At 43.6% G+C, this 25,492-nt stretch overlaps 2 protein-coding genes across 3 annotated transcripts in view; one reads left to right on the forward strand and one right to left on the reverse strand.

The window, feature by feature from the left end:
* Positions 1–25,492, reverse strand: part of LOC111873714 (runt-related transcription factor 1-like) — a 195,136-nt gene that overhangs the window by 133,575 nt on the left and 36,069 nt on the right. For both annotated transcript variants that reach the window (XM_023868649.2, XM_023868648.2), the window contains exon 2: positions 16,731–16,844. In XM_023868649.2, coding sequence (XP_023724417.1) covers positions 16,731–16,844 — 114 coding nt within the window. The remainder of the gene's footprint in view (positions 1–16,730; positions 16,845–25,492) is intronic.
* The window catches only part of LOC111873710 (runt-related transcription factor 3), a 641,992-nt gene that overhangs the window by 43,227 nt on the left and 573,273 nt on the right, over positions 1–25,492 (forward strand). The gene's annotated exons all lie outside the window — the stretch shown is intronic.

Genomic DNA, 25,492 nt, shown 5'->3' on the forward strand with positions numbered 1-25,492 from the left:
GCAGATAATGGAGCACCTGCACTGGCCGGCTGCCTCGGAACTCAGCTTTACACCGTGCCTTTCCTCAGGACCTCCATGGGCAATACGGTTACTGACTGCATACCGAGCAAGTTGGCCTATTTTCGTGAGATGAACGGTTCGAGTCTCGGCCAGGGCACGGGCTGTCCTAACTGAAGGTTTTTTAATACGATTTTCCGCAGTCCCTCTATGCAAATGATGGACTGTGCTTCAAATTAGATCTCGAATGTTGCCTTCCATATACTTCTTTTTCTTCTTCAAGGGTATAGGCCATTGGCCTCTTTCCGACTTTAAGAGAATACGTCCCCCCATATTTTTCAATTAATTAATTATTAAATCGTGCCATTCGGCGCTATACAGGGTGTTCAATCATCGAGGAAACCGGGGAAGTAGCGTGAGTTGGATAGACTAATTCTCACAGATTGCTGCTGTAACTTCCGATAGCGGAATGAGTCATTAGCGCTGAGAAACGCGCACACTCGCTAGCGAAGAGCGGATGGATCGTTTCTCCGCGACTATTCCCTCACATCAGTTTCTGTACATGCACACATTATAAGAATACCGTAAAGAGATAACACAAACTTATCTTGCTTTATAACAGGTGCTAGTGACCCCCTTCTGCTTGCAAACATGGCTTGAGTCGCATAAATAAATTATGCCACACTTTCTGAAGTTGGTCCACGGTTATTTAACTAATTACACGTGTTATTTCATTCTGTTATTTTATACGGGCGAAATTTGATAAATTTTGTGGCTGTGAAAGCAGATCCTAGCGAAATACCAGGTTTCCTGTGCTAAGCGTCTTAACGATTTTCGAGGACTGATCTGTAGTCGTGCCTCAATATCCCGAAACTTTTTCTTCAGTTAGCACAATCCTCTTCGATTGCTTCTTTTTGTCACACACTGAACCTATGGCCCATCACTTTTTCACAAGCTTGGATACACACGATTTTGTGGAAACTGGCGCGTCACTATATTTACGATGAAACTTACTGATACATTTTCTGTGAGTTTTTTTTTCCTTACAAAAGTTTCGACAATAAACACAAACTGTTCAATAGTGAACTTCATTTCAGTATAAATGTCGACCGCCTATCGAAATCTTTAACACAGACTAACTATTGCTGCGACTTAATGAAGTGACAAGATGACGCAACTCGACCGTGCGCGTTTATCAGCGCTAATGGCTCATTCTGCTATCGGCAGTTACAGCAGCAATCTCCGAGGAATTTTGGGTTCCATCAGCGGCGTAGCGAAGTTTCCTCATTCCTTGAACGCAGTGTATAATCTGAGTACTGACAGGATCGTTGACTATACCACAGATAAATAAATAAATAAAGTGCGTGAATAGTTGATAGTTATTAAACCAGAAGAGAAATTCTTTTTTTTTTCTTCTCGAAAATTCTACACCGTATTCACTAAATCCAACCACAGGAGGTCACCTCAAATCATTTCAAGCCAACCCACATCGTTATGCGCAATTTAAGATCCATTTGAATATTTGGATTGTGGCCTTCTGAATTCTAACATCATATAGTCTGGTATGTGTTTGGCAAAGTTTTGAAGGAACCTGCTGCTCTCATGCTAATCGTAGACGCGGCTACTAACCCTGAAGATGGAGACAGTACGTTCCTTCGAAACTCATCGGTTTATAGTCACAGCTGTGAGAACCTTAAATCCATGACTGCACGCCTGTCGTTAGACCCTTGTGGTTTGTTGGCGGTCGACTCCCCTCCCTCTTCACCCCCCATTTAGCTACATGTAGTATATGTAGCAAATGGTGTAGAGAGATTGTCTTGTGTCTGCACAGGAAGCTGGTCCGAACTTTACCGGTATACCGGTAGAGGGCAGTGAAGTAGACGGACGTCGCTTCCTTTGTTATTTTTGTGACGGTATAAAGAGTCAATGATCTTTATAACCACAAGCTAATCGCCCGATTGGCCTACACGTACTTATCGGCGGAAGCCACGTACTTCAATGTGTTCACTCCCACGATTTTGGGCTGCTTTTATAATTGAGTTACAAGGCACCGAATATTGTTTCCATGGTCAGAAATTGTGTTGTTTTAATGTACGGTTCAGGGTCCTGATTATTGTTTCTATGTTCTTAATATTAGACTTCACTGATTCTTAATATGGACGGTAAAATGATTGAATAGACAAATATTATTTATTTGAAGCAATTTGAGAGGAAGTTGCTTTTCCTAACTAATGTCTTTATTTATGAACCAGATGAATAGGTACTGCTTAGTACACTGAGAAGGGACGTACAAGATTTGATCAGTGAGAACTGCATAATACTGTCACGATTTTAGAATGACTATAGACGGGGTTTGGATTGGTAATCGGATTTATTGAACACTTTCATAAAGTAACTACAAATAACTACGACAGTCTCACTGACTTACACACTTCAAAGATCACTATAACTAAAGAACACATAAAGTCTTCTCAATTTGCTATGGCTTCATGAATCGTTGCATGATAACGGATCCCAACAATGTCCTCTGCTTCCGTGGTCACGTTCTTACCGACTGGCTTCTGTTTCACAACTAGTTAGTTAGTTAGTTAATGGAGAGGGTGGGTTTCCCCATGCACTTAGACCTGTATTGGTCCATTGTGCTTCCCTCTATGATTTCTACTAGACTCTATATCCTACCGGTACTGGTGCTTACCATCAGTCCCGCCCAGCCAGCGAGACCGGCTCTACTTAGCTGAGAGTATCTATAATGCTTCCCCCATCTACCGAAGGTATTAGTGACTGCTGTTGGGCGGGAAACGTTCGTTAATTTGGCTCAGTGACCTCCTTTGGAGATATGAGGTTCTTTTACGTGCCGTAAAGCTACGACACGGGACCCACGGCTTAAAGTCCCTCCCGGAGGACTTGTTCCCTGAATTTTTCCGCCCTTAAAAATTCGACGACCTCCGGGTCGCCGGGTATTTGAATCCGCGTACTACGAGTCATGAGGCGGGAACGTTACCTCTAGACTACGGAGGCCGCTTGTTTTACAACTAACTCATTGGCCTCAAATATTGTTTATAACATCTCGACACGGACAGCATAGAAAACACCGTCCTCTGTTGCTGTGGAAACGTGCTTCTTTCGAAGCCGTTACTCAGTAACGGCTGCTGTATAGCTGCTTTTTTCGCGTTCGTTGCCTAGCAACGGGTCTACATGCCACAATATTTTGTTTCTTTTTAACAGTTTAACATTAAACACCAATTCTTGCAGCTTACGGAGCTGGGGTATCGCGGCCAGTATGGGGACTAACTTACCGGCTGGACAGCCGAGGATTAAGAGTTCGATTCCCGGCAGGGGCAAAATATGTTCCTTTAATCCACATATTCCAGATTGCTCTCTGGGGTCACACAGCCTACCGTTCAATGGGTGTCCGGGGAGCTTTGCCATGCAGCGTGAAGCTGAGTAATCACCTCCGTCAAATGCCGAGAATAAGAATGTGTGGAGCTATACCTCCATTCCGTTAACCGTCTTCATGGTGTGGGGCTTAATCAATTAAGCACAGGAACAACGTTTCTCTTTTTATCAGCATTGTTGTTGTTACCCAATAGAGAGAGAGATTGTGCTCGAAACGATGAAATTTGCCAAATGTAGATAATATTGTAGCATATAGGTCCGTTGCTAAGTAATAATTTTGTAAACAACATCCGTTGCTGGTAGACTCCTAACACGAACCAATAGACTAACAGGGAACAGGTATTCTCTGTTCTGTCCGTGCGACAGTTGCGTGACGCAACAATAGAAGAACTGTTGGAAGCAGAGTTTTCTGTGCGGTCCGTTCCGAAGTGTCATAGGCGGGACAGGTCTAGAGTTTAGTTAGTTGGGAGACAGTCGCCGGCCAGTAAGGGCATAAACACCGAAGTTGAAGAAATTGCAAAGCGTGTGAATTCGCGATAGCGCTATAGTTACTTGTAGTTACGACTGTAAGTGGGAAGTAAATGCAATAACCAATCCAAACCCCGTCTATAGTCGCTCCATCACTTGACAATATGTCATGAAAGTCGGAAGAACCACCGAAAATGCGGGGAAAGTAGAGCAGGATATTCTACCATACCGCATGGGCTTACCCAGAACGGGTATGGGTTGCAGATCGGGTGAGAGAAGTGGTCAGATACAATTAGAATCAATAGCGCCTATATTTTGGAGCTGGGTGCAAAGTACCCAGACCATGGGAAGAGCAAAGTCATTAATGAGGAGGTCTGTCACCTTACTGCAACTGAATGCCTACGAGCTAGAGGACGCTGCTTCACCTCCAACACAATGCCCAACATGCCCAATGCCGTTAACATTAAAGATGGCAGGTACAAGGTTTCCCGAAACGCTGGAGAACCGCTTTCTTGTCCCGATAGCCGGAGCCGTGTAACATGCAATTGTTCGTTTGTTACTTAGACCTATTAGCTACGTAGAGTTTTCATTTCTTTACTTAGCTAATGAATTTGTTAGTTAGCTGTTTAATAAGGTAAAGCTAAATTTGTCCCTGTGCTTCGTTAATTAAGCACTATGCCATGAAGGTATATGGGGAAGTGGAGGTATAGCTCCACCTTTCTTGATGTCGACAGTAGTTGGAGGTGAGTGGTCAGCGTCATACACCGGCCGCTTTGTCGCCAGGGAAAGTGCGTATCGTACCTATTGGATAGGAGGCTGGGTTTGCCCAAGAACCTGTCTGAAATCTGTGGAGTAGAGAAAAATCTGTTGTCTCTACCGGGAATCGAAACGTGCCCCTTCAGCCCGTAGTTATCCCGGCTCTCCGTTGGCTGTTTAGTTCTTAAGTTAATTAGGAAGGTACTCAGCCAGTGACTTCGTACCATGTTAGTTCGTTACTAAGCTAATTAGATATTTAGTTAGCTGGGTATTAGGCAGCTAGTTATCTAGTCAGTCAGTCGGTTAGTCGGTCAGCTAGCTAGGTAGCTAGTTAGTGTCAAGGCAGGGGTTTCTGATGCAGTGTTACCCGAAGCGTGTAGCCGAGAAACACCTGAATCATCCTCCTTTTGTCGGCCCTCCTGCTTTAACGTCCTTTTTCATTCCTAACCCCGCGACGTGGAGCGTGAGTTACGGTAAACCTTGTCATAACAAAGTAGGCACTTGGCGTATCCTCGGAACGGAAGGGGGGAAAGTGATGCTATGTTTGTGCCTCTGATGAAAATTTCGGATATTTCCTTTAATCTGGGGCTCCGTACAAATGAAACACAAGAACTCTGTTGAGAGGAGTCTTTGTTAAGCACATGACAGTTATTCAGCTCGTTAAGGAAGTAGTGCACGCTTTTATGAAAATTCGAAATTTCGTTACTGTGTCAGCAGCCATCCACTAAGACCCTATATTAACTCTTTCCGTTGTAACATGAGCTATTACATGAGGTAGGACACGATCTGGTATGCCAAGCCTTGTACATATTATATATACATACATATTACATATTAGAGTTACATGCAAAAGGTGTAAATAGTATGTGTCCACAAGGAACCAGGCTCTTGACAACTGACTATGTAGAATACCGACATGTAAAATTGCAAGTACAAATGATATGTACTGCTGATTTTGATAGCAGTAAATTTGACTGCGCTGGCGAGGACTAGCAGCAAATGTAAACGACAGACCCGTCCATTCGTCAGAGAGGGCGCCCCACATGAACGACCCCACAAGAAGCCCCAGATATGGCTTGACACCGGGATAGACTGCCCAATTGACTGTTGGTCGTTGTATAACTATGAACTTGACTTTGAGAACTGAATTTCTTTTAAATTATAGTATATAAGAATTCCGTTCGTACCTCACAGGGAACACATTACTTCTTCACTACAAAGCCCAACCGGTTAATGCTGTTTAGGGATAGAGTAGCTGTTTATTGTGAGAACCGTACGGAGCACACAGATACACTCTGTGGGCAGAATGCAGAGTTTTAGTATGTTAAAGCAGGTGGTGCATGTAGTAACCACTGGGCTTTAAATTGTTAAGCCGAATGAAGCCGTTTCATCTCATCTTTCTTATTGTCCCTCATCGGGTTCCTTTGTCATGAACATATTTATTGTAACCTGTACACGTAACTGAGCCAATTTCTGAATCGTCGTACTTCAACCTTGAAGACTGTGGCAACGTGTTCTTCCGAAAGTTTACTGTCCACGGTGTCACAGTCTAGAAAACCAAAACTCTCAACTCTCATAACATGTCTCTAAAAGATCAATTTCAAAAATTTGTTTTTCCACATTTAGGTTTAGGTCACGCAAGCTGTCATTTTCTCTCACAATTTACGAGTAAGATCTTGTAGTTCTCGTTACCCTACCCCTTCTGCATGCTCCATATTTTAAACACCTTAAAAATAATCGCTGAAGCGTACCAATTACAAGGCTCCTTTTCATGTGACTTCCTACCTTCCTTCCTTCAGTTCTTTGTTATTTCTTTTCTTCTAGGTACAAATACCCTGCTTAGCACTCAGTTCCCTTATAATATTACTGGTTCTCTTTTCATTTCACGGACCGTGTTTCACACTCATATGTTAAACAAAGAAGTAAGTTTATATTGTTGGCCGCGCCATAGCTCAAGCGGTTAGTCGCTGGCTTCCCACCGCGGCGGCCCGGGTTCGATCCCGGTTCTGGTCAAGTGGGATTTGTGGTGGACAAAGTGGCGCTGTGGCAGGTTTTCTCCGAGTACTTCGGTTTCCACTAACACTCTTCATTCCACCAATTGCTCCACAATCACCCTCACCTATCATCTGGGGCTGGTACAATAGGCCAGAAGTGGCCGCAGTACAAGGGACTTAGTCCCACCCCACTAGCAATAAAAAATGTTTATATTGTCACGGTGTATGGGTGACTATAGACGGGGTTTTGGATTAATGAGTCGATTTATTGTCCTCTTATACATACCATTCGCAATCACGAGTAATTATAATGCTATCGCTAATCCGCACACTTTACACTAGAGCACACGCTAAGTCGTCTGTTTTCTTTCACTAGTCGTTTCCTGGTAATGGAACCAAAAATTCTTCAGCTTCTGTGCTCACGTCGTTACCTTCCGGCGAATATTCAGCAACTGAACTCACTCAGCCGGCCTGGGGTCCTGGTTATGTAGCCTCGGGGCGGACCCAACAGAAAACACCGCTTCCAACAATTTTCCTATTATTGTTATGGGCGATTTCCTGTCGCTAACCAGGATATTATTGACGTGTTTACCGGCCGTTGCTAAGCGATGCATGTTCCATCTCGCGATCGTTGCATAACAGTACTTTTTAATATTATTCTCCTCCTCGAGGACTACCGCCTTATCGTCGAGAGGAGATCTGCGGGCCCCAGTGGGCCGGGAAGCTATGTCAGCAGAAGCGTAAGCTCATGGTAGGGCCACCCATGCTAGACAAGTCAAAGGGTAGGGGCCAGATGATGTGTAGTCCCTGGTCCTCCAGGTTTAGGGTTGAGCGTGGAGCTAGCGACTCCACCCCGGAAAAATATACTGTTACGAAACTTCCAGAGACTAAGTCGGACGGAACAGAGGACCATGCAGGAAGCCAACACCCACACAGGGTTGTAGCGCCAGTAAATAATAATAAACTTTTGGATGAGCCATAATAGCACAGTCTATATAGAGACTAGGCTACGGGCGGGATAATCGAGGAATTGTGGTTCGATTCTTGGCAGGGACAAGAGAGATTTCTCTTCTCCTTAGCGTTCAGACCGGCTTTGAGACCCAGCCAGCCTCCCATGTAATGGGAACCGCAGAGTGTTCCCCCGCAGATTGTAAAGCGGTCCAGGCTGACCGCTCACCTCCATCTAGTGCCGAAGTCTACCCCCACTCCTCCATACATTTTAATGGCGTGCTGATTAATTAAGCACAGATGCAACGTTGTCTTAATTTTTTGTTCTAGATATGATTTTCAAAGCTAAGATACTATTGTCACGATTTTGAGCAACTATAGACGGGGTTTGGATTGGTCAATAGATTTTTTGACCACGTATACACTAAACTCGTAACTACACTTTAAAATTCACTGTCGCATACAGACTAGTGTTCTCAGTCTGTTACAGTCTCCGCCAGTCGTTTCCTTATGACGGCTTCTAACAGTTAAGATTTTCAGCTTCCACGCTCACCTCTTTGCCCGCTGGCTAATCCTCCATGACTGAACTCATTGCTCCAACCGATTAACTGCCAGGCTGGCGGCCATCTTACACCAACCTCATAGTATTCTCTTCAATGACTGACTGCAGCTCAGAGAGTCAGAGTTACTTTACGACTGGCGGTTTACTGCCAACCAGTTCGTCTTGGTTTCAAGCTCCTTGAGACTCACGACCAGTATTTTTTCCTACTGAACACTTGCGGTTGTAGTTCTTATGTAATTTCCTCTCTGACGAGAGGATGGGTCTGTGGTTTACAATTGCTGATGGTCCTCAGCAGTGTAGTCATTCTCAGGCCCGGGTCCCGCGGGACTCATGACCACCCTTTGCGGCGCCTCGTACGACTCGCGGGGCTACGGTGGAGGTATTCGAATCTGCCCGCAGCTCGGTTGCTGTTTTTGTTGTATAACCCCTTGGCACGGTCCGCGTAGAAAACACATTTTCCAACAGTGTCTCTATTGTTGCGTTTGAGTTTGTTGCCATGGGAACATGTTTGTTTCGCTGTCGTTCCATAGTAACGGGTCTACACGCTACAATATGAACATCAAATTGTAGGAACTGAGTTTATTCTACTCTCTCTTTCTATAATTATGAGTATGATTCCCGTTACTACTGCCGAGCAGGTTACCGCAGCGGTAACGTTCTAGACTTGTATTCACGAAGTGCTGGGTTCGAATCTCGGCCGGCTTATCTCTTACCCTCTCTGAGATTTTTCATAGGTCTCCCCAGTCCCTCCACATAAATGCTGGGCTAGTACCTGCATTAGGCAAGACCGCTCCGTTCCAAACCTTTTACAATTCATCATTCATCCAAACATTCGACTATATAGTCTTGATAGTGACAGCGTCGTTAAATAACCAACATAAATACACAAATCACATGTCTAACTGCCATGCTCAGGTACGGTAGTTGCACATTTCCACCGAGCAAATTGAGGTAGAGACATGCTGTGATCCATTAGCGGCTATCGTGTCCAACTTTTTCGTGTTTTACTAACCCTTTTCAAGAGAATGACAGAATAGTATCTTGAAATAGGCCACGACATTTTACTGCCTGGTCAGTAACTTCTCAGCAGACGTGATTGAACTTCAATCGGCGCTCTATACAGTAAACCCTCTCGTATCCGGTTACAGTTAATCCGGATCGAAATATGAAAAATGCTGTTCACAGCCGAATACATACTTTAAAAGACACATGGCATTTAGGAAGGCAGATGAATCACTTGTCTGTTCAGACTTGACAATTTCTTCAAACCTGCATTATTACATTCAAAAACAAGTACAACTTCTGAGTCTTCTATCGATGAATAAATGTATTGTCTTTTTATAGATTTTAAATAAAGGTTCCGCAGTGATATTTTGTTATTTAGTTTCATCAGCACTACTTATATCATTAAATTATCCTTTTATTTGTGTTCTCTGAGTTTCTTTTTTGTGTTTTAGGGCTACCTTGAGCTTCGCTAATACAGATTGTCACTTAATCCTGGTGACATCTCCACCCCAATTAATCCGGATTAACGATGATTTACTTTACTGTCCAAGAATGAATCTGCATCTTTAAATAACATAAGACTCGAGTAAAGGATAGACCCTTTTCTGTTGCAGCTTAATTTGTTCTGTGGGTTTCACGACCGTCAGTATCCAGACAATATAGCGTTGAATGTCAGGATGGTAAAGTAAAGTAAAGCTATCCCTGTAACAGGCCGTGAAGACCCATGGAGGTGTGAGAGGTCGAGACTCCCACATCTTCTAGACAGTCGGCTCGTATATAGCAACAAGGTTGTCAGCCTTATGATCCGGCCGCCCTTTACCCGCAGGAAAATTCCTGGTACTCATTTCTGTTAGAGGTTGAGTAAACCCCAGGGCCTAGTGCGGCTGGAAGGATTAGGTAAATTGATAAAAAAAAAGGTAAAATTATCCCTGTAACAGGCCGTGAAGACCCATGGAGGTGTGAGAGGTCGAGACTCCCACATCTTCTAGACAGTCGGCTCGTATATAGCAACAAGGTTGTCAGCCTTATGATCCGGCCGCCCTTTACCCGCAGGAAAATTCCTGGTACTCATTTCTGTTAGAGGCTGTCGACACTAGGGTTATAGTGCAGCTGGAAGGATTAGGTTAATTGGAAAATGCAGTGATAGGATGATTGAATGAATAATGAATTAGAAAGGATTTGGAAGCGATCATGGCCATGACTGCCAACACATTTGTCTGGAGATACTGAGGAAATCCGTAGAATGTTAATCGATGTTTCGGAGGAACATGTCGCTTCAGTCTTCAGGACCGAAGAATAAGCGAAGTGAGGAAGTAGCATGCAGCAGGCAGCAAACAGGGCTCTACGGCTGTGCCCACGGCTGTATATCCCAGAATAGCTACAGCTACTGCCGTGCCGAGCACGCCTGGAGTACAGGTCCAGGTGTCTGCCGCTATGCAGGCATGCTCGCAATCCCGTCAGTCAATTAAGCAGTTTCTTTAGTGCGGACTTCGTCTGCAGCCTCTGCTAACTCCCGACACGATGGAATGTCAGGCATTCTGTCATATTACGCAATGTCTTTGACAGCAAGATGCAAGATGCTTTCAGGAATTAAGACAGGCATAGGGTGATGTATAAGGCTTGCTGACTGGTAAAGGATAGTTATTCCGTCTGATTCCACTCTGAATATTGAGGCAGCAGGGTCTCCGAAACATTGATATCTACCAAATTACGGGCCTTGCCATAGCTCAGGAGGTTAGTCGCCGGCTTCCCACCGCGGTGGCCCGCGTTCGAGCCATGTCAAGTCATATGGGATTTGTGGTGGTTTAAGTGGCACTGCAGCAGGTTTTCTCCGAGTCCTTCGGTTTCCCTTGCCAATTGTCATTCCACCGACTGCTTCACATTTATTATCATCTATCATCTGGGGCTGGTACAATAGGCCAATTAGTGACCGACGTATCAAATGGACTGTCTCACCGCATCCTAAGAAACTAACTACCAAAATACAAAATATCATAATCCAGAAGATAATCGTTTTCATAATTATCTAATAATTAATTAAGCACTACATCATGAAGACGTATGGTGGAGTGGATGTGTAGTTCCACGTATTCTGAATTTTGACACTAGGTGCATGTGAATGGCAAGTTTCACGCTGCGGCCGCTTTATCCGCGAAGAAAGAATCTGATGTATCCAGTGCATAGGAAGCTATGTGTGCTCCAGAGCCGGTCTGCAGTAATTTGCAGCGGGTTGCACGACAGAGGTTAGATTCTCCACAGGGACAGTGATATTTCTATTAGTCATCACGGCCTGCGCGACCCTGGGGTCCGTCAATAGTACCAGGAGTACAGTGGCTCGGGGTGAATCTTTGCAGTTAAGAATGCTTTGAGCTCTGCGTCTCCTTTCCCATATGCCTTCATGGCTTGGTACCTTCTAAGGCACAAGGACACATTTACTTTTTACTAAATTCATTGTGAGGCACAGTAGACCTTAATCTTGTGAATGTGTAATTCGGATATGTTGTATAGATTTTTTTTATTGCTAGTGGGGTGGGACTAAGTCCCTTGTACTCCGGCCACTTCTGGCCTATTGTACCAGCCCCAGATGATAGGTGAGGGTGATTGTGGAGCGATTTGTGGAATGAAGATTGGCAGGGGAAACCGAATAACTCGGAGGAAACCTACCCCAGCGTCACTTTGTCCACCACAAATCCCACTTGACCAGACCCGGGATCGAATCGGGGCCGCAGCGGTGGGAAGGCAGCGACTAACCGCTTGAGCTATGGCGCGGCCCATGTTGTACAGATACTGCAGTTAGGTACTATGCTACAAACCGGAAGTTCGAGGGTTCAGTTTCCGGTGAGGTCATTGGATTTATCTATAGACCTACTCCTTCCAGCCGCACTACGGCCCTGGAGTCGACTCAGCCTCTAACAAAAATGAGTACCAGGAATCTTTCTGGGTGTAAAGGGCAGCCGGCGAGTAAGGCTGACAATCTTACCGCCATCTGTAAGCCGACTCTCTAGAAAATGTGGGAGTCTCGACGTCTCAATAACCCTATGGGCATCCACAGCCTGTTACAAGGATAGTTTTACTTTTTTTTTTGCTTACGTAGTTAATATTGAATGGCACAGGGACAGTTCAGTGACGGCCATCGGGTTGGACGGTCGAGGAATGAGAAAGACATTTTTCTTTCAACGAAGTCAGGATCGGCTCTGGGGCACACCCAACGGGAAATCAATCCATCTGATCTAAGGCTTTTTGGCAAAAAATTAAAATTGATGAAAATAAGCAAGCGCTTATCTTGTCTTGTCTGTTCGTTTCTTGCTTGGCTCACTCTTTTATTCCTTAAAATGGAGGTGATGTGCTCCTCCGAAACGACGGGCAGTCCAAGAACTAAACTGCGCTGCAACCCCGAAGACTTACTGGTCTGTGTGTACAGTTTGTTGCTGTGATGGTCGTTATTTTGGAACGTTGTATGGAATGATCTAGTTCAAACATTGAAGAGAATGTCTATTACGGAGTTCATAAGGCAGGTATAAAACGGAGTTCAGGAGCTGCATCGTCCCCTCTGTGTTGCATGTGGCACAGTGTTATTCCCTGATGTTTCTCTGACGTAGTTTCACTTTGTGCTGTGTAAATATGGAATTAATTGATCAGTTTCAAAGGAGATGAAACATTGCCTTTATACACAGGTCATTGTGTATGAATATTGTGACATGTTTGCTCAAAGCAAGAACTACAGATCCAGAGAAACAACCGTTGCTAGCAAACGGCTCTGAAACAACATTGTTTTCTAGGCTAACAAACAAACAAACAAACAAACAACGGAACAATATCCGTTGCTAGGCAGCAGATTGTTAATAGTACAACAGTTGAACTACAACAATGGAAGAGCTGTGTTTTCTACGTGGTTCGTGCCGAGGAGTTATAAGCGAGACGACGTATATGATTATATAAGAAAATTATGCAGCCAATAATCGGAAGTCATACAAAATCATGATAACGAAAATGTTCGCAATATTGGACAAGGAGAAACCCGATATATAAACTATAAGAGGCTTAAACTTGGCGGCGGTCAGGTATACGACCGTTCAAGTGACTAGACTGCCGTTGTAGCGGAAGCTACAAGAAATAGGTCATAATATGCTGTACTGAGCCTGGACAGACAGAGGCCCTGTATATATTTAATATATAATATAACATGTAAAATGTAAATATCCTTTACATTATGATAAATGAAGACCCGTCCTTTCGTCAGAGAGGGCTCCCCACAATAACAAGTGGCGTTAGAGACTACTGTTGGGCGGGAAATGTCCTTGAATTTGGCTCAGTGACCTCCTTTGGAGATATGAGGTCCTTTTACGTGCCGTAAATCTACGACACGGGACCCACGGCTTAAAGTCCCTCCCGGAGGACTTGCTCCCTGAATTTTTCCGCCCTTAAAAATTTCACGACCTCCGCCGGGTTTGAACCCGCGTACCACGAGTCATGAGGTGGGAACGTTACCTCTATACTACGGAGGCCGCTTTTCTTTGGGGGTAAGACTGCCGGTGCGTGAATGTGACTACTTATCTCCATGTAACAAACTTGTCTTGAAAGTGTGGAGCCTTTCTTCCGTGTCTTCTCTACACCTTAATTGATTCATGTCTTCTAATTATTTAAAGACGGCTTCTCAACTGAATAGTTTATGGGACTTAAGAATTGCAGGATCAGTGTTACGGCTCTTAAGTAAGAAGAGCCTCTACTGGCCCAAATGTGAACAGAGATATTTAGTCTATAAAGCTGTTAAACTACTGCTGTACAGCATGCTGAAACCTCAACGGGATTTTCTTTAAAAACAAGCATCAAAATACACAAGACGTGTAAGTTCATACTAAGAAACTGAATTACACACAGTTCTGGGGGAGACACAGATTCGATCTCCATCCATGGATCTACATTCTTTTTTGTTGGACTCTGACCGCTTTTTCAATTTCTTAATTCTATATACAGTCGGTAGGACTCCCTGCACGGGGGATCAGCCCCTCGTAAGGCCGGTGCCTACACACAGAACAACACAAACACAGAATAAACGCATACAGACATCCATGTCTTGAATGGGTTTCGAACCCACGATCCCAGCGTTCGAGCGAGCGAAGACAGTTCATGCCTTAGACCACGCGGCCAGCCACTGTGAACGGCAGATTCGACCCCTACGAAAAACAAATTTCCAGTACTGACAGCTCGCACTCTTCAGCCAAAACTTGATCCGATGCGTGATAGAGTGGATGAGCTGAAGGTTTATCTGCGGAAGGAATTGCTAGAGATGATAAATATTTATTTCAAATGATCCGCCAATTTTTATAATTCTACGTCATTCAGAACAATGTTCGGCTGCGCAGTAACACAAGAAGTTGTACAACGCGCATAGGAAGAAAACTGAGTGTATGGTGGTAATGTTGGGCCGCGCCATAGCTCAAGCGGTTAGTCTCGGGCTTCCCACCGCGACGGCCCGGGGTCCATCCCGGGGCTGGTCAAGTGGGATTTGTGGTGGACAAAGTGGCGCTGGGGTAGGATTTCTCCGAGTACTTCGGTTTCCCTGCCAATCTTCATTCCACGAATTGCTCCACAATCACCCTCACCTATCATCTGGGGCTGGTGCAATAGGCCAGAAGTGGCCGCAGTACAAGGGACTTAGTCCCACCCCACTAGCAATAAAGAAAAGTGATGGTAATGTTGAATTGATAGCTATTAGTGATATTTTCAAGGTGGCTGTCAGTTTCTTTTTGTGTCTGCAGGCCAAGTCACTTCACCGTCGACTGTCATAGTTGGTCAAGTTACGACTGAAGGAAATGTATTTTTGTTGTTTAGTGGTGAACTAGATGGTGGCCATTGGGATAATCCGTTGCCAGTTGAGTGAAAAAAGAGGTTATACATTTCTGACGAAGTTTTCTTTTTCAGACAACTTTTGCCTATTTAATTTCCTTCAGAGGGCAGCACTGTTTAATGCATATCGCCATTTTTATAAAGTTTAGTACCTAAATGTGAATGTATCGCCCTTCATGAAATTTTAAATTTACTGAGGTTATGTATATTTTTTGATTAATCACGGTTTCTATACCTTCGCCCAACACTTCATATTTTTAGCACGCGCTAGCGTAGTTGGTTGAGGCACTATGATACAAGCCGGAAGGTAGCGGGTTCAAGTCCCGATGAGGTCATTGGATTTTTTCCAGTTGACCTAATCCTTCCAGCCGCACTATGGCCCTGGGGTTCACTCAACCTCTAACAAAAATGAGTACCAGGAATTAATTAAATAATTTTCCTGGGGAGTAAAGCGCGGCCGGCGCGTAAGGCTGACAACCTTGCCGCCATCTTTGAGTCGATTGTCTAGACAATGTGGGACCCTCAACATCTCACAATCCTATAGGCCTTCACGGCCTGGTACGGGGATAGCTTTACTTTACTTTTTTTATAGTAAGTGACTGAAGTGAATGTACCAATGAGTCAATCCGTTTATTATATCAAATTAGGAACACTACAAGCTTCGACCTTGCTGACCATCCTCAGGTGTACACATGTAAAATGAGAAATGTTTTTGCTGAGTATGTAGTTCAAAGTGCATCTATTTTTGGTCAATATAGTTAAAGTTTCCTCAAATATTTTTAAATGGTGTTGTAAAATGTGAAACATACTGTTTATGAAGTTGTGGAAATACAAAATATAAGTATATACAAGTCTATATACTTTTTATGTATTTTTGCAACTTTATGTACTGTAGACTTCACATTTTACGTACTACACCAATTAGGATATGTCTTAAGAAACTTTAACTATATTGTCACGTAGTATGTGCTTGAATATAGGCGGGGTTTGGATTGGTGAATAGATATATTGACTACTTACCGATAGTAACTAAGAACTCTAACACTCGCGCTATTTCCAAACTTTACAGTTCACTGGAACACCCAGTCTAGTGTTCTCAGTGTGTTACTAGACGTTTCCTGGTAACGGCTCCAACAATGGCTATTCCTCTGCATCCGGCTCAAGTTCTCGCTTCACAGACTTCCGTAGAGAAGTGACTTTACTGGCTTTATCTCTTGCTTATAACATCTCGGCACGGAAGGCATAGAAAACACAGCTCTTCTATTATTGCGTCCAACTGTTACATTATTAAGAATCTCTTCCCTAGCAACGGGAACGTCTTTACCAAGCCGTTGTCCAGAAACGGTCATGGTATGCCCTCCCATCTCGCGGTCGTTGTATAGCAACAGGTGTTTACGCCACAATATTGCCAAAAATTGATCCATTTTAAATTATATATTCAATAGAAGCGTACTATATTTGTGATTTTACATGAGTAGACCTGAGGATGGTCAGCAAGGCCGAAGCATGTAGTGTTCCTAAATTGATATACTAAACGGATCGACCCATCGGTACATTAGTGCACTCACTTATTATATAACGGCAAAAATCATCATATGCTGCGCAACGGTATAGATACCGTGACTATACATTCACAACAGGATGCAAAGCATAACGATCTTTTATTGAGTTTGTTTTTAAAAATTCCCTTTTGAAATTTCAGCGAACTTTATCCTAGTAGGCCTGCTTAATATCTTCTTCAGATGAACTATACTCACGGGTCTTGGAGCGCGGTTCACGGGGCCCATCCACGGTCACTTTTATGGCCTTATTGTACGTGGCGATTTGAGGGGGAGACGTATTCACGGTGATGGTGATGCTGAAGCTCTTTCCTGGAACAGAGACATAATTCAGACTGAAACACTGTCACACTGGGCAGACGGGGCAAAGACATATAGTTCACGTCGGAACAAATACGTAAATCAGGCTGAAACGATGACACAGCTCAGATGGGGAAAGAGATACATGGTTCAGGCCGAAACAAATTCATGATTTAGGCTGAAACAAAGTTACACTTCAGGCGGGAACAAAGGCATATTTTACTGGCGTTCCTTCTGTAATCATTCCAGCCGCATTATGGCCCCTGGTGTCGACTCAGCCTATAACAGAAATGAGTACCAGGAATCTTCATGGGGGTAAAGGGCGGCCGTCGCATAAGGCTGATAACCTTACCGCCATCTGTTAGCTGATTGTCTAGAAAATGTGGGAGCCTCGACGTCTCACAGCCCTATGGATCTCCAAGGCCTGTTACAGGGATAGCTTGGCGAGTAAGGCTGACAACCTCACAGCCATCTGTGAGCCGATTGTCTAGGAAATGTGGGAGCCTCGACGTCTCACAACCTTATGGGCCTCCACGGCCTGTTACAGGGATAGCGTTACCTTTATGGCGTTCTTTCTGATGTTCTAGTGGAGGTGGTTATACTTGGACATAGATAATATGCTGCCAGAGAAGCTTGTAGTTGCTGTGGTGATACTTCTTCATTACACAATTACGCTTATGGCTGAATTTCTCTTTGAATGAACACAATAATGTACTCTTCTGTCCTCACAGCCGATACATGCGTATATCCGTCATGCTGAGAGCGGCAGCGAGCTAAATGGAACGTAGGACCGTATTAGTTTATAGTGTGAACAATCGGCCACAGGAATATAGCACTTTATTTCGGTCTGATTTTTCTCGTAATTTCATTACGGACGTAAAAGCTAATTGTTAGTATAAAAACAATACAAACTCGTGGCTTGTAGTCCGCAAACGAACTATACCGACCGAGCGACCGCCTCTTGTCGGCGAAGTTAGTGCCAACTTTTGCGGATAGAGGGTGTCGTGTGGTCAGCGCAACGAATCCCCACGGCCTTTAATTTCGGTTTTCTAGACCGGAACCGCCATTTCCTTGAAACAGCTTCTCAATTATCCTCACAAGGCTGAGTGGACCCCGTTCAGACCAGGGGCGTAGGGTACATGGATGTGGTGGAAGCATTGCTTCCCTATAGAAAAGCAACCAAGAACATTTCTGGCAATTTTTCAATTTCAAAAAAATATTTCATACTTCAAAATATTAATTAATCTGAGAACATATATTACATATAATGAGAATATTGCAAGTTTTAATGTGTTACATAAACAATTTATCAGGATAGATCAGTTATTTTCTTCCAAAATGCAGGGAAATTTAAACTGCAACACGCGCGGAAGCAGCGGGTCTTTCGCTTCCACCCTCCCCTGGGTTAACTGGCTGACTCAATGTCAATGTTGTCTGTAAGTGAGCTATGCGTTATGGTATGCTACCAGCTTCGTGCTTCCAGCAATGCTGCCAGATGTAAGGCACAGTTTGCAGTAGAATAATCTGTGACCTTGCAGTTAAGCGTGCTTACTAGAAATTCGCAGAACCAGGATAGGTTGTCATCACTGGCTTTGATGAACATTGAAAAGTCCTTCCTAAACAAACTGCAGTCCAAACCCAGCTTTCTAGATGAGGTTATTGATCTGTTTGCCAAGAAAAACAGAAGAATCGAGCTGAATTATAAACAATAAAGTAAGCATTAATTATATTCCAGGTTCACAGCCCTGTCATTTGATGGCTATAAAATTGTGTTGATAATTATGTGTTATTTTAATATATTAGCTTAAATATAGAATACATATTAAACTATTAGCTGTTTTCTTTTAAATAGAAGATAGAAACTATAGGGTATGTAGAAAAAATTTATATACACGTATATAAAGTTGCTTCCCTGCTTTCGGTAGTCATGCTACGCCACTGGTTCAGACCCACTACTTCTCAGAAAATCTGGTAGCACCGGTAACTGAACCCGGGACCTCTGGATCTGTAACCAGGAACTGTGACCACTAGACCACAGAGGCGGTCTCTTGTTAGTATTGCACTTTAATTTTTTTACAATTTCCAAAGATTGTTAGTAATTATAAAAGGGGGTATGTGGCATGTGACCATACATGATTCCCAATTGTCGCTGTGGGTACACTTGTTCTAATACAAACCTCTGATACTTGTTTCCGTTCTCGTGCTCCCACTTTGTAATAATTTGCGCGACCTGCTATGTATATTACGTGTATTTCATTATGGATGAATCCCACTTTGCCCCCTCTCCATTTCCACAGCCTTCCCCTGCACTACATTATGATTTACGAGGTACCATAAAAGAGAACACGCGGTCTGGACATGTCTCCAACCCAGCTCCACTCCACCGAGTCTGACATCGACTTCGCTTGCCGAATACGATTCTCTGTCCGCCTATTCTGATACAATTCTGTTTCGACACCGAACGTTGAGATTGTCTGCATAAATCCCTGCTTCGTATTCGGGAGGTCATGAATATCCACTCCATTGACTGAAGCTTTTCGTCATTTTACTCAGACCCTACAGGAAAATTCAGGGGCAGTGCGTCAAGATAGGCCATGACCATTTTTAGCCTAATTTCCTTACTTTGAAAAACGATAGGAAGCTTATGAGCTCACCTTATTATCTGTGTGCCCCCCATCCTAATTTCTTAGGCTTACGGGATCACCTTGCTGTGTGTGTGTCTGTGTACCCTCCTAATTTTCGTTAGAAGGTTTATGAACTCGCCGTTTTGTCTGTGTCCCCCCCCCCTTATTTTTTTCGTTTTCTGTGCGATCCATGTCATATCAGAGGAAAACAGGCTATCAGCTCTTCCCAGAACTTCTTGCCTTCGCATCATTTTGAGTTCATCTTTCACTAATCATCCTACATTCGATGCTTTGTAATCTTAAATATTCAGTCATTCATTTGCAATGACTCTACAGCCCTTTGTTGGGCCCTGGCCTCCTCTTCAGTTTCATAATCTTCTTTACACAGGGATAATTTTGTCTTTTTTTAAATAGTGAACACTTAGGTAAGAAAATACATTTACCGACTACCGTTAGTAAAAGTTATTCACGCCTCTGTAAGCAAATGCTAGAACTGAGAATTAGACATGAGTGCTAGAGTCGTGTCTTAGTACTTCTGAGTACATCTTCCGCATTGTTCTGACGGCCTGCTTAGGCCCAGTAGTTTACTGATATGTTTTCTAATTATTACCAATTCGCAATTCATCCCGTCTGATTCATTCTAATCTATGCATTTATTTATACTGTCATGTGATTGAGTTGCTATAGATGGGGTTTCGGCTGGATTTATTCAACTCTTACAAACCACAACTACCACTAACTATAACGCTATCCCTATTTCACACACTCTAGAATTCACTACATCACGCACTAAGTCTTTTCAGTCTGCTGTCTCTTCACCAGTCGTTGTCTGGTAACGGCTTCCAACGGCGGACTTTCCCCGTACTCTTGAGCTCCCAAGCTATCCCCGTGCCTCAGCTACCAGCTTCTAACAGCAACAGCTCACAATGACTGAACTGCAGCAGTCCTCAATCACTCAATCACCAACCAGCTGCTTCACTCACTGACTAATTCTCCAGTCCAATCCAGTAAATTGCTGCTAGTCCTCGCTAGCACAGTCGTTCTTTTTTTGAGGCCCCGTCGGGACCCATTAACATATTTTTGTTCTTTACAGACTTTTACGTGTTTCGAATGGGGTCTCCTTTTTCAAGAAGAGGAAGGGCGTGACTACTACTAGTCACTTCCCCTCTGCCGGGGAATGACACTGCTGGCGCCCACTCTCACTCATTCACTCACTCCTCCTTCACTCAACTCTAACTCGTCCTGCTTATAACATCTCTGCACGGACCGCACGGAAAACACCGTTATTCTATTGCAGTTTATGGGTCATTGCCTAGTAGCGGTCGTTGCCTAGTAAAGGATCTAAGTGCCACAATATTTACTATTATGAAAGCGTTTCTTTCCATGACAAAACTTATTTTGGAGATAAATGATAACAATTAATGAAAGATATTGCAATAGTGATCCGAAATGGATCAAAACTAAAATAGCGCTTATTTTCTTATGAAATAGACTCTTAAATTTTATCGAAATACGTCGAGTAGTTTCGGAGATGAAATATGCGGGCGAACGAATCTGCAAACACGGTGTATATAGTACGTCTCGTATTGTCTCGTGTCACAGTGACTAAGACGCGTGTTTGGATTGGTGAATCGGTTTATTGGATATTCAGTAGTTGTAACTCTCTCAAGGTTACTGTAATTATGACACATAAAGTCTTCATTTCACACGTTAAGGTTTTCTACGAACTTCTCTGGCTGTCGCCTACCGAGAACTGAACTGAACTGAACTGAACTGAACTGCTGGTGTTATTCTAGTTATATAGCCCCCGCACGGACCACACACAGAAACCCCAATTCTTTTGTTCCATATGGAAGACCACACAGAGAATAAGTCAAGCGATTCCTAGCCAGCGTCTTAATCGGTGCACTGTTTCCTAGCAACGCGCAATAACATTCCTCCACTGAGATACATCTCCCATTGTTGCCTTGTGTGTATTCGGTCGCGGGGTGTTTACCGGTCCGTTACATAGCAACGCTCTGGGCATCCACGTTACACTATTAACATTATCCCTTATTATGACAGAGGTAGATGCATCCCTGTACCGTAAAAATTGCAATGGAGGCCGGGACGATAATAATATTTTGGATTCCATTTATGTCTCGAAACCGGTACACAATTTATAAAGGGTGACCGCATACATGCATATGAATTATATAGGAATATTGTGCTCAAGTCTCATGCAGTTACTTGTTCTAAAGTAGTAACCGACTTCTTGCACATACTGTAGTTTATATTGCCTGTTACTGGAATATTTACAATATCCTTCACTTGCCTGTAACATTGTAACATTTTCCGGATTCACATGTTAGAAGATTTAGGCAGTAATAACCACCGAAAATGCTATGGAGTACTGAAGTGTTCGTGGAAACCCTTGAGCACAATGTTGCGAGCTAGTAAACCTGTCGCTGTGTGATTGATTTAGCAGCAACTCCCTCGTAAAGAGGCTGTAACCGCTAATTGATTCCCTCCCGTATGCACATCCCGACAGTCGTAAAGCGATCCGCCAACCAACGTGTCATTAATGTGATATAAACGTCTGCAATTATGGTCGACCTCATGACCTCAGCAGCGACTGCATGGGTGGTCACGTATATGCCTTATCGGTTGTCCTAGGTTCGATTCTTATGGGTGGAGGAAATTTTCATTTTGTTATGTTGGTAAACATGGAAATGTTTGCTTGTCTGAAATGTCTCTGAGGGCACGTCGTACTTTCAGGAAGCAGCCGTACGGAAGAAAATCTCTCGTCGTACTCTCACGTATTAGGAGTTTCCGTGACTTACAGAACGGGGTTTGGATTTGATGGTCGAATTTATTGGACCTTGTTACAACATTTCACTGAACACTCTCGACCTCTGACTTCCAACTGGACTGGACTGAACTGAAATGAGCTGACTTCTCAGCTGAGTCTGAGGTTTATATTACGACCGGCGGTCAGTCGGCCAGTCTGTCTTTTATTAAAGCACCCGTCTGGGACTTACAATCAGATTTTTATTACTGTCAGACAGTTGCGGGTTTGTTGGTGTGGGGCGCTCTCTCTGACGAGAGGAAGGGTCTGTAGTATACAACTGCTGCTGGTCCTCGCCAGCGCAGTCATTGTCGGATCCGAGTCCCGTGTGACTCTCGAGCATATTTTACTATTGCAAATTCGAGACCTCCCTTTTCGTCACCAGCTACGACTCACAGGGCTTCGGTGGAGGTATTCGATACCGCCTCCACACGGGACTCCACACGTGTATACCTTTACTCCTACTTATAAAATTATGAGGCGGACCGAATAGAAACCCCTCAGCCAACAATGCCTCTGCCTTTGTGCCTGTTTGTTGCCGCGGAAACATACTTTAACAGGACGTTTTCCAGCAATGGATACCTGTGTGACTGTTCTCTGATATCATAGTCAGAGTCAAAGTCACATTGAGACTGACGGTCAGTCAGTAAGTCTTGGTGTCGAGCCCCAGATATTTATTTCTGTTTGACAGTTACGTTTTTGTTTTTGTGGGGCGCCCTCTCTGACAAATGGACGGGCCTCTCATTTGTACGTTCTGCTGGTCCTTGCCAGCGCAGTATTTCTCGGGTCCGAGTCCCTTGGACTCGCGCCCATATTTTACTGCCTCAGATTTGAGACTTTTCTTTTTGTCGCCTCCTACAGCTCACAGGGTCAAGTTGGAGGTATTCGACCCCGCCTCAAAACGGGAAATCTGACATCATAAAATATACATATTCATTATATAGTCTCGAGGCGGACTCCACAGAAAACTTGTCTGCTACCTAGCAGTGGACGTCTACTATTGTCGCATTTTGTACCTATTACCTAGCTTTTATGTAAAATTCGTCCTCGCCACCACAAAAGCCAATTATGCTTAAATTATTGCGATCAACTCAACATCTTCATGGCCTATTTATATAAAATCGATTTTAATATTTTCCCGTTTAGGTTTTAGGCCCCCAAGAAGTTTTTATTCATATCAGATAGAACAGTAAAACTTTGTATACACTTCTGATTTTTAGTCGGTTACATTGCTACCATTCAGTCCAGAGCCTCTTGTCTTCTCCTGTGCTGTCTAAAAACATAAAATTAGAACATACAAAACTATAGTTTTGCCTTTGGTTCTGTATGGGTGTGAAACTTGGTCTCTGACATTAAGGGAGGAACATAGACTGAGGGTGTTTGAGAACAGGGTGTTGAGGAGAATATCTGGACCGAAGAAGGATGAAGTGACAGGAGGTTGGAGAAAATTGTATAATGAGGGGCTTCATAACTTGTACTCTTCTCCAAGTATAATTAGAATGATCAAGTCAAGGAGGATGAGGTGGGCAGGGCATGTAGCACGAATGGGGGAGACGAGGAATGCGTATAGGATATTGGTGGGAAAGCCAGAAGGAAAGAGACCACTAGGAAGACTAAGAAGTAGGTGGGTGGACAATATTAAAATGTATCTTAGAGATATAGGAAGGGATGGTATTGATTGGATTGATCTGGCTCAAGATAGGGACCAGTGGAGGGCTCTTGTGAACACGATAATGAACCTTCGGATTCCATAAAATGCTGGGAAGTTGTTGAGTAATTGCACAGAAGGGCGGCTTCTCAAGAAGGGCTCAGCTTCACGAGTGAACGAATTATTCGGTTACATCCCATTTTGTTTTGATAATGACTGTACGACCTGGATGCTCTTTATAGCCATTTTTCATTTACGACCCATTTGGCTTCAGGACTTCATAAAAATAAGCTTTAAAAAGTTTTTGGTGTATTTTTTTTAACATTAACTTGACCAGTGAATTACAGGTAGCGCTGGTGTAGTCTTACATAGTTACAAGTTTGTAATAATGTTAGATGCGGGATAACTTGGAAACGTGTGGCAGGGACAGGACTCACGTGTCCTCGGGGTTGCATAAACCCGCACTCAAACTCTGACTGTATTGTTTCCCAACTTCTGCACTGTGAAAATTCCTTTCTGCAGTATGAAACGCGTGAGAGACTATACGGACTTGAAAGGAAAGAAGGTTGAAAGAAAACAGAAGAAAATACGTAATAGGAATGGAAGAAAGAAAATAAATGTAAAGGTAAAGTTATCCCTAGGCTTAATTAATGAAGCACTAGGCCATGAAGACGTATGGGGAATGAAGGTATAGCTCCACCATTCATAACCTTCGCATTAGCTGGAGTTGAGTGGTCAGCTTCATGCCCCTGACGCGTTACCCCTGGAGAAGGAGCCCGCGGTACCAATGGGATAGGAGGCTGGGTGGGCCCTAGAGCCAGTCTGGATGCTGTGGGACAGAGAAAAATCTCTTTCCCCTACCGGAAATCAAACCCCGATTCCTCGGCCGCCCAGAACGTAGCCTAGCTGCTACATCGACTGAGCTGTCCCAGCTACCGGAAAGAAAATAAAGGAAGATGTGTAATATTCATTCATTCATCAGTAATCTGTCAAGACGACAGGTTCACAGTCTCTTCCAAAACAGTTCCTCCACTTGATGCGATCTAGAGCTTTCTCCTTCAAATGAGAATATCCTCTTCTGTCCCCAAGGTCATCCAGCATATTCTTACGTTTTCTTCCTCGTCTTCTGATCACTTCTATCCGCCCCTCTATCTTTCCTTCAATAACTTCTTTTAGAAGGCAGTTACCGCGTAAGATATGACCAATCCAATCAGCCTTTCGTTTTCTTATTTCGTGTAGGATATTCCTCTGCTCACTGACTCTGAATAACACTTCTTCATTTCTCACATAATCGGTCCAACTGATCTTCTCCATCCTTCTCCAACACCACATTTCGAAGCTTTCCAGGTGTTTCTGAGCTTGTGTAATATAAAAGGAGAAAAATAAGTAAATACAGATAATATAAGAAATAAAAAAATTAAATAGAGAAGAGATAGACTTGATGAAAGCGAAGGGGATGAAGAGAAGAATTAAAGAATAGCAAGGAAGAAAAGAGGAGAAAGGAAGGAATGAAAGGAGGATATAATGGGAGAGCACGAGAAGAGATTGGGGGGGGGGGGGG

The sequence above is a fragment of the Cryptotermes secundus genome, unplaced genomic scaffold (genome assembly GCF_002891405.2).
Source record: "Cryptotermes secundus unplaced genomic scaffold, Csec_1.0 scaffold31, whole genome shotgun sequence".
NCBI classification, from domain to species: Eukaryota; Metazoa; Arthropoda; class Insecta; order Blattodea; family Kalotermitidae; genus Cryptotermes; species Cryptotermes secundus.